This window comes from Anomaloglossus baeobatrachus, unplaced genomic scaffold (assembly GCF_048569485.1).
Source record: "Anomaloglossus baeobatrachus isolate aAnoBae1 unplaced genomic scaffold, aAnoBae1.hap1 Scaffold_160, whole genome shotgun sequence".
Lineage (NCBI taxonomy): Eukaryota > Metazoa > Chordata > Amphibia > Anura > Aromobatidae > Anomaloglossus > Anomaloglossus baeobatrachus.
In genome coordinates this window covers 523,931-531,497 of record NW_027441930.1, presented here as the reverse complement: position 1 = coordinate 531,497, position 7,567 = coordinate 523,931, and the positions used below count along the sequence as shown (strand labels likewise).

Below are 7,567 nucleotides of genomic sequence, written 5' to 3'. Positions count from 1 at the left end.
CATTGGAAAATGGAAATAAGCGGCAGAATCAGGAGAGATCAGGGATTTTAAAAGGAATTTTATAAGCACTTTTTTTCTTGACCAAGTGACATCTCCTCTTTAGAGAGCTCAGCACATTTTTGTTTTTGGGGGGTGGGGAGGGGCATGGGAAGAAAGGAATGGAAAAGAAAAGCATTTCTGCACCGTTATTTATTTTTATTTTTTTTACAGTGTTCACTGTTGACACATCAACTTTACTCTAGGTCGGCACAAATATGGCGAATCCAAATGGAGAATTTTTCTGTGTATTTTTTTTTTTACCCTTGCACTATAGGATACATTAAAAAAAAAAGGTCCTTTGTCTACATATTGGACATAATTTCATGCAAAACCCCAAGAACAGGCTGGACAAATTTTTGTCCCCCTCAGCTTAATATTTGGTTGCACCCTTTATCCTTTTGGAATAAATCCATTCCATCAGTCGCCCCCTATACCCGTCCACAAGCTTCTTCCTCCTCTCACCTGAGATCTCGGACTCTTCTTTATAAAAGTCACCAGGTCTCTCATATCTGAAGGAGTCTTCTCTTCTCTTAATTTTCACATCTCTCCACAGGTGTCAATGGGGTTTAGATCCGGACTCATTGCTGCCACTTCAGAACTCTCCAGCGCTTTGTTTCTATACATTTCTGGGGCTTCTTGAAGTGTTTGGGGTCATTGTCCTGCTGGAGACCCCTGACCTAGGATGCACCCCCAGCTTTCTGAAACTGGGCTCTATGTTACCACCAAGAATCCTTTGGTAATCTTCATATTTCATGATGTCTTGCACACAGACAGGGCCCCCAGTACCAGAGGCACCAAAACATCTCTGACCTCCACCATGTGTGACTGTAGGTGCTGTGTTCTTTACTTTCTGGCCTCATTCCGTTTTTCCGGGTAAACAGTAGAATGATGCGCTTTACCATAAAGCTCCATCTTGGTCTCATCTGTCCACAAGATGCTTTTCCAGAAGGATTTTCTTTTTTCTCATACATTTTGGCTTTTTAGGTCATTGTGTCAGCAGTGGGGTCCTCCTAGGTCTCCTCCATATTGTTTCATTTCATTCAGATGTGTACAGATAATTCGCGCTGACATTGATGCCCCCTGAGCTGCAGGACGGCTTTAATTTCTTTATTGGAGGCTTATCCACCATCTGGACTATCCTGTGTTACAACCTTTCATGAATTTTTCTCTGCCATCCACATGCAGCGAGATCAGCTACAGTGCCATGGGTTGTAACCTTCTTGATTATATTGGGCACCGTGGACAAAGGAACATCAAGATCTCTGGAGATGGACTTGTAACCTTGAGATTGATGATGTTTTTCAACAACATTGTTTCTCAAGTTGTCAGACAGTTCTCTTCTCCTCGCTACGTGTGGACACACAATGCACAGATTGAGGCAACTTCTCCCCTTTTTATCAGATTTCAGGTGTGATTTTCATATTGCCCACACCTGTTACTACAGTGGAACTTTGAGAATCACATGCTTGAAACAAAGTTGTTTATCCACATTTTTGAAAAGGTGCCAACAATTTTGTCCGGCCCATTTTGAGGGTTTTGTGTGACATTATGGCCAATTTGCCTTTTTTTGTTGTTCCAATACACAGAAACAAAATAAACATTTGTGTAACAAAACATATGTATTTACAATAATTTTCTGGGAGAAACTTCATTTTCTGGAACAACTTCAAGGGTGCCAACATTTTGGCTGGGATTATACGTATGTGTGTGTATATAGTGTTTTTTTTTTGTAGCAACTCTAGTAAGTGTTCCTTGTTTGTGATGAGCGAGCACTACCATGCTCGGGTCTCGTAACAGACGCTCGGACGGGCTTGACTCGAGCACCGAATATAATGGAAGTCTACAGGGAACTCGAGCATTTTTCTGGACGGCACCCTACCCCATCAGTATGAACTAAGGGATTAAAGTGCAAGTTACAAGACACTGTGGATAGGAGAGATCACGGTACGTGCTGCCCAAAGACGCGACTCCACCGAGTACCGTACCTGGTGAGTAGGTGAGAACGCGGACGTCCGCCTCTTCCTCTGCGAGCACTCTGAACATCATGTCTCTAGCCGCTTTACCCGCACAGTAGAGAGTCCAAGACTTGAATGCACGAATGGCGGCCAGAGAGGACACGTTTATGACCACTCGCTGCAGCCCCGAGCGTTTTGGGAAGGATTTCAGCAGGGAGGAGGTGAGGCACAGTGCGGATGACACATTGAAGGCCAAATATCTGTTTACCGCCTCCATATCTGTGATGTCCACAAAATGGTTACTGACGTTTCCTAAGGACCCTGGAGGGGAGAAGACACCAAAGGTAGAAGTAAGAGGGGGATCTGCTTGGACCACCACTGAGTGCAACTGAATAACTATGCCTATCATCCATCGCAGTTCTGATCAGACACAATGGTCGCCCCTGACAGCATCAAAAAGCAGGGCTGTGGAGTCGGTAAGCCAAACCTTCGACTCCGACTCCTCAAATTCTCTTGCACAGACTCAGACTCAGACTCAGACTCAGACTCAGACTCAGACTCAGACTCAGACTCAGACTCAGACTCAGACTCAGACTCAGACTCAGACTCAGACTCAGACTCAGACTCAGACTCAGACTCAGACTCAGACTCAGACTCCTACATATATTGCTTAGTTAGGTGAAAAATTTATTGTAGTACATGAATATGTGTATGTGAACATCAGACATTTAATAATTTTTATGATACAATAATCAAGATATTTGGATAGAACATAAAATATATTTATTGGAATACAACTTTAGAACACAAAAAACTGTAATAAATTGTAAATATGTAATACACTATGTAATATACAGTAGATTACATATATATCTTGTGTGTGTATATATATATATATATATATATATATATATATATATATATATATATATATATTTTACATATTTACAATTTATTAGTTTTTTGTGTTCTAAAGTTGTATTCCAATAAATATTTTATGTTCTATCCAAATATCTTGATTATTGTATCATAAAAACAATTAAATGTCTGATGTTCACATTGTACTACAATAAATTTTTCACTTAAATATAAGCATTATACTAAATGTTATTATTTAGTAAAATATTCAGCACATTCTGCATTGCACTCCTGTCCCCAATTTATTATATATTTTAGGAGTCGGAGTCGGTGCATTTTATACCGACTCCGACTCCACCAAAATGAGCTCCGACTCCGACTCCACAGCCCTGTCAAAAAGACCACATATCACTTTGAGCTGGGACGGGACCCCTGTGTGGAGCACCCAACCTATTGAGCCAAGACGGGACCCCTGTGAGGAGCACCCAACCTATTGAGCCAAGACGGGACCCCTGTGAGGAGAAACTACCACACCGAGCCAAGACGGGACCCCAGTGAGGAGCAGCCACCACACCGAGCCAAGACAGGACCCCAGTGAGGAGCACCCAACCTATTGAGCCAAGACGGGACCCCTGTGAGGAGAAGCCACCCCACCGAGCCAAGACAGGACCCCAGTGAGGAGCAGCCACCGCACCGAGCCAAGACGGGACCCCAGTGAGGAGCAGCCACCGCACCGAGCCAAGACGGGACCCCAGTGAGGAGCAGCCACCGCACCGAGCCAAGACGGGACCCCAGTGAGGAGCAGCCACCGCACCGAGCCAAGACGGGACCCCAGTGAGGAGCAGCCACCGCACCGAGCCAAGACAGGACCCCAGTGAGGAGCACCCAACCTATTGAGCCAAGACGGGACCCCAGTGAGGAGAAGCCACCCCACCGAGCCAAGACGGGTCCCCAGTGAGGAGCAGCCACCACCCCCCGAACCAAGACGGGACCCCAGTGAGAAGCCACCACACCGAGCCGGGACGGGACCCCAGTGAGGAGCAGCCACCACACCGAGCCGGGACGGGACCCCAGTGAGGAGCAGCCACCACACCGAGCCGGGACGGGACCCCAGTGAGGAGCAGCCACCACACCGAGCCAAGACGGGACCCCAGTGAGGAGCAGCCACCACACCGAGCCAAGACGGGACCCCAGTGAGGAGCAGCCACCACAGCGAGCCAAGACGGGACCCCAGTGAGGAGCAGCCACCACAGCGAGCCGGGACCCCAGTGAGGGGAAGCCACCACAGCGAGCCAAGACGGGAACCAAGTGAGGAGCACCCACCAACCCTGTGCCTCTTCTTCCCCGATCCCTCCGCTCCATGTCCTGTGCCTCTGCTAACCCCGTCCTGTGCACCCGCTCCCCGTCCAGTGCCTCCGATCCCCCGGGTCTCTTTGCTCCCCATCCTGTGCCTCCGCACCCCCCGGTCTCTCTGCTCCTCATCCTGTGCCTCCGCTCCCTGTTCTGTGCCTCCACTCCCCCAAGGTCTCTATGCTCCCCGTCCTGTGCCTCCACTCCCCCGGGTCTCTTTGCTCCCCGTCCTGTGCCTCCGCACCCCCGGTCTCTCTGCTCCTCATCCTGTGCCTCCGCTCCCCGTCCTGTGTCGCCACTCCCCCAGGTCCGTCCACTCCCTATTCTGTGCCTCCACTCCCCCCAGGTCTCTCTGCTCCCCGTCCTGTGCCTCCACTCCCCCGGGTCTCTTTGCTCCCCGTCCTGTGCCTCCGCACCCCCCGGTCTCTCTGCTCCTCGTCCTGTACCTCCGCTCCCCCAGGTCCCTCCGCTCCCTGTCTTGTACCTTCGCACCCCCCGGTCTCTCTGCTCCCCGTCCTGTGCCTCCGCACCCCCGGTCTCTCTGCTCCCCGTCCTGTGCCTCCACTCCCCCCAGGTCTCTCTTGCTCCCCATCCTATGCCTCCACACCCCCCGGTCTCTCTGCTCTCATCCTGTGCCTCCACTCCCCCCGGTCTCTCTGCTCTCATCCTGTGCCTCCACTCCCCCCGGTCTCTTTGCTTCCCGTCCTGTGCCTCCGCTCCCTCTGCTCCCCATCCTGTGCCTCCACTCTCCACAGGTCTCTCTGCTCCCAGTCCTGTGCCTCCGCTCTCCCCCCTGTGCCTCCACTTCCCATTCTGTGCCTCCACTCCCCCCAGTCTCTCTGCTCCCCATCCAGTGCCTCCACTCCCCTAGGTCCCTCCGCTCCCTGTCTTGTGCCTTCGCACCCCCCGGTCTCTCTGCTCCCCGTCCTGTGCCTCCGCTCTCCCCCCTGTGCCTCCACTTCCCATTCTGTGCCTCCACTCCCCCCAGTCTCTCTGCTCCCCATCCAGTGCCTCCACTCCCCTAGGTCCCTCCGCTCCCCGTCTTGTGCCTTCGCACCCCCCGGTCTCTCTGCTCCCCGTCCTGTGCCTCTGCTCCCCTCGGTCTCTCAGCTCCCCGTCCTGTGCCTCTGCTCCCCCCGGTCTCTCAGCACCCCGTCTTGTGCCTCTGCTCCCCCCGGTCTCTCAGCACCCCGTCCTGTGCCTCTGCTCCCCCCGGTCTCTCAGCTCCCCATCCTGTGCCTCTGCTCCCACCGGTCTCTCAGCTCCCCGTCCTGTGCCTCCACTCCCCTAGGTCCCTCCGCTCCCTGTCTTGTGCCTTCGCACCCCCCGGTCTCTCTGCTCCCCGTCCTGTGCCTCCGCACCCCCGGTCTCTCTACTCCCCGTCCTGTGCCTCTGCTCCCCCCGGTCTCTCTGCTCCCCGTCCTGTGCCTCCGCTTTCCCCGGTCTCTCTGCTCCCTGTCCTGTGCCTCCGCACCCCCGGTCTCTCTGCTCCCCGTCCTGTGCCTCTGCTCCCCCCGGTCTCTCTGCTCCCCGTCCTGTGCCTCTGCTCCCCCCGGTCTCTCTGCTCCCCGTCCTGTGCCTCTGCTCCCCCCGGTCTCTCAGCTCCCCGTCCTGTGCTTCTGCTCCCCCCGGTCTCTCCGCTCCCCGTCCTGTGCCTCTGCTCCCCCCGGTCTCTCCGCTCCCCGTCCTGTGCCTCCGCTCCCCGTCCTGTGCCTCCGCCCCCCCGGTCTCTCCGCTCCTCGTCCTGTGCCTCAGCTCCTCGTCCTGTGCCTCTGCTCCCCCCGGTCTCTCCGCTCCCCGTCCTGTGCCTCTGCTCCCCCCGGTCTCTCCGCTCCCTGTCCTGTGCCTCCGCTCCCCCCGGTCTCTCCGCTCCCCGTCCTGTGCCTCCGCTCCCCATCCTGTGCCTCCGCTCCCCATCCTGTGCCTCCGCTCCCCCCGGTCTCTCCGCTCCCCGTCCTGTGCCTCCGCTCCCCCCGATCTCTCCGCTCCCCGTCCTGTGCCTCCGCTCCCCCCGGTCTCTCCGCTCCCCGTCCTGTGCCTCCGCTCCCCCCGGTCTCTCTGCTCCCCCCGGTCTCTCCGCTCCCCGTCCTGTGCCTCTGCTCCCCCCGGTCTCTCCGCTCCCCGTCCTGTGCCTCCGCTCCCCCCGGTCTCTCCGCTCCCCGTCCTGTGCCTCCGCTCCCCCCGGTCTCTCCGCTCCCCCCGGTCTCTCCGCTCCCCGTCCTGTGCCTCTGCTCCCCCCGGTCTCTCCGCTCCCCGTCCTGTGCCTCCGCTCCCCCCGGTCTCTCCGCTCCCCGTCCTGTGCCTCTGCTCCCCCCGGTCTCTCCGCTCCCCGTCCTGTGCCTCCGCTCCCCCGGTTTCTCTGCTTCCCGTCCTGTGCCTCCGCTGCCCCCGGTCTCTCCGCTCCCCCCAGTCTCTCCGCTCCCCCCCGGTTTCTCCGCTCCCCGTCCTGTGCCTCCGCTCCCCCGGTCCATCCTCTCAGGTACCGGCGTTGTTGATGATGATCAGCCTCTCCGGTTCTCCGCTGCTCATCTCGGCGGCCGCAGTCACCGTCCTCCTCACCCCGTCCTCCGTGCTCAGATCCGCCGCCGTCCAGTGGACCCCGAGCCCCGGGCATTGCTCCCGCAGCGTCTCCGCCTCCCGCCGCAGGGTCTCCTCGGAGCGGGACACCAGGAGCAGCGCTGACCCCGGAGCGGCCCGGGCCGCCAGCTGCCGGCACACGGTGAGCCCGAACCCGCGGGAGGCTCCGGAGACCACACACACGACCCGCCCCAGAGACATCGCACCAGCGACTGACCGTGACCGCGCACTGACCGAGCGCTGAACCGGCCGCACAGCATGACGGGAGCCGGAGCGGCGGCGGCGGCAGCCAATCAGCGAGCTGCTCTCATCACATCACTGCGGCACACCTAACAAGCGGCGATCTAATTGGCTGTTACACGCTACTGAAATCCTATTAAAGGGACAGTACAGTCTTTTCTTTACCTAGCAAATGCTTACTCATTCAGGGGCACGCTCACAGCCGAGGGGTCCCTCATTCAGGGGCACGCTCACAGCCGAGGGGTCCCTCATTCAGGGGCACGCTCACAGCCGAGGGGTCCCTCATTCAGGTGCACGCTCACAGCCGAGGGGTCCCTCATTCAGGTGCACGCTCACAGCCGAGGGGTCCCTCATTCAGGTGCACGCTCACAGCCGAGGGGTCCCTCATTCAGGTGCACGCTCACAGCCGAGGGGTCCCTCATTCAGGGGCACGCTCACAGCCGAGGGGGTCCCTCATTCAGGGGCACGCTCACAGCCGAGGGGTCCCTCATTCAGGTGCACGCTCACAGCCGAGGGGTCCCTCATTCAGGTGCACGCTCACAGCCGAG

General features: G+C 56.5%; 1 protein-coding gene across 1 annotated transcript; it reads right to left on the bottom strand.

Moving 5' to 3' along the window:
* Window positions 1–971: 971 nt before the first annotated feature.
* LOC142260678 (sepiapterin reductase-like) lies at window positions 972–7,049 on the bottom strand. Its single transcript, XM_075332045.1, has 2 exons — window positions 6,686–7,049; window positions 972–2,315 (listed from the first exon to the last, which is right to left on the bottom strand). Exons 1-2 carry the CDS (start codon window positions 6,978–6,980, stop codon window positions 1,933–1,935), a joined length of 678 nt encoding a protein of 225 aa, XP_075188160.1. The 5' UTR covers window positions 6,981–7,049; the 3' UTR covers window positions 972–1,932.
* Between the last annotated feature and the right edge of the window lie 518 nt (window positions 7,050–7,567).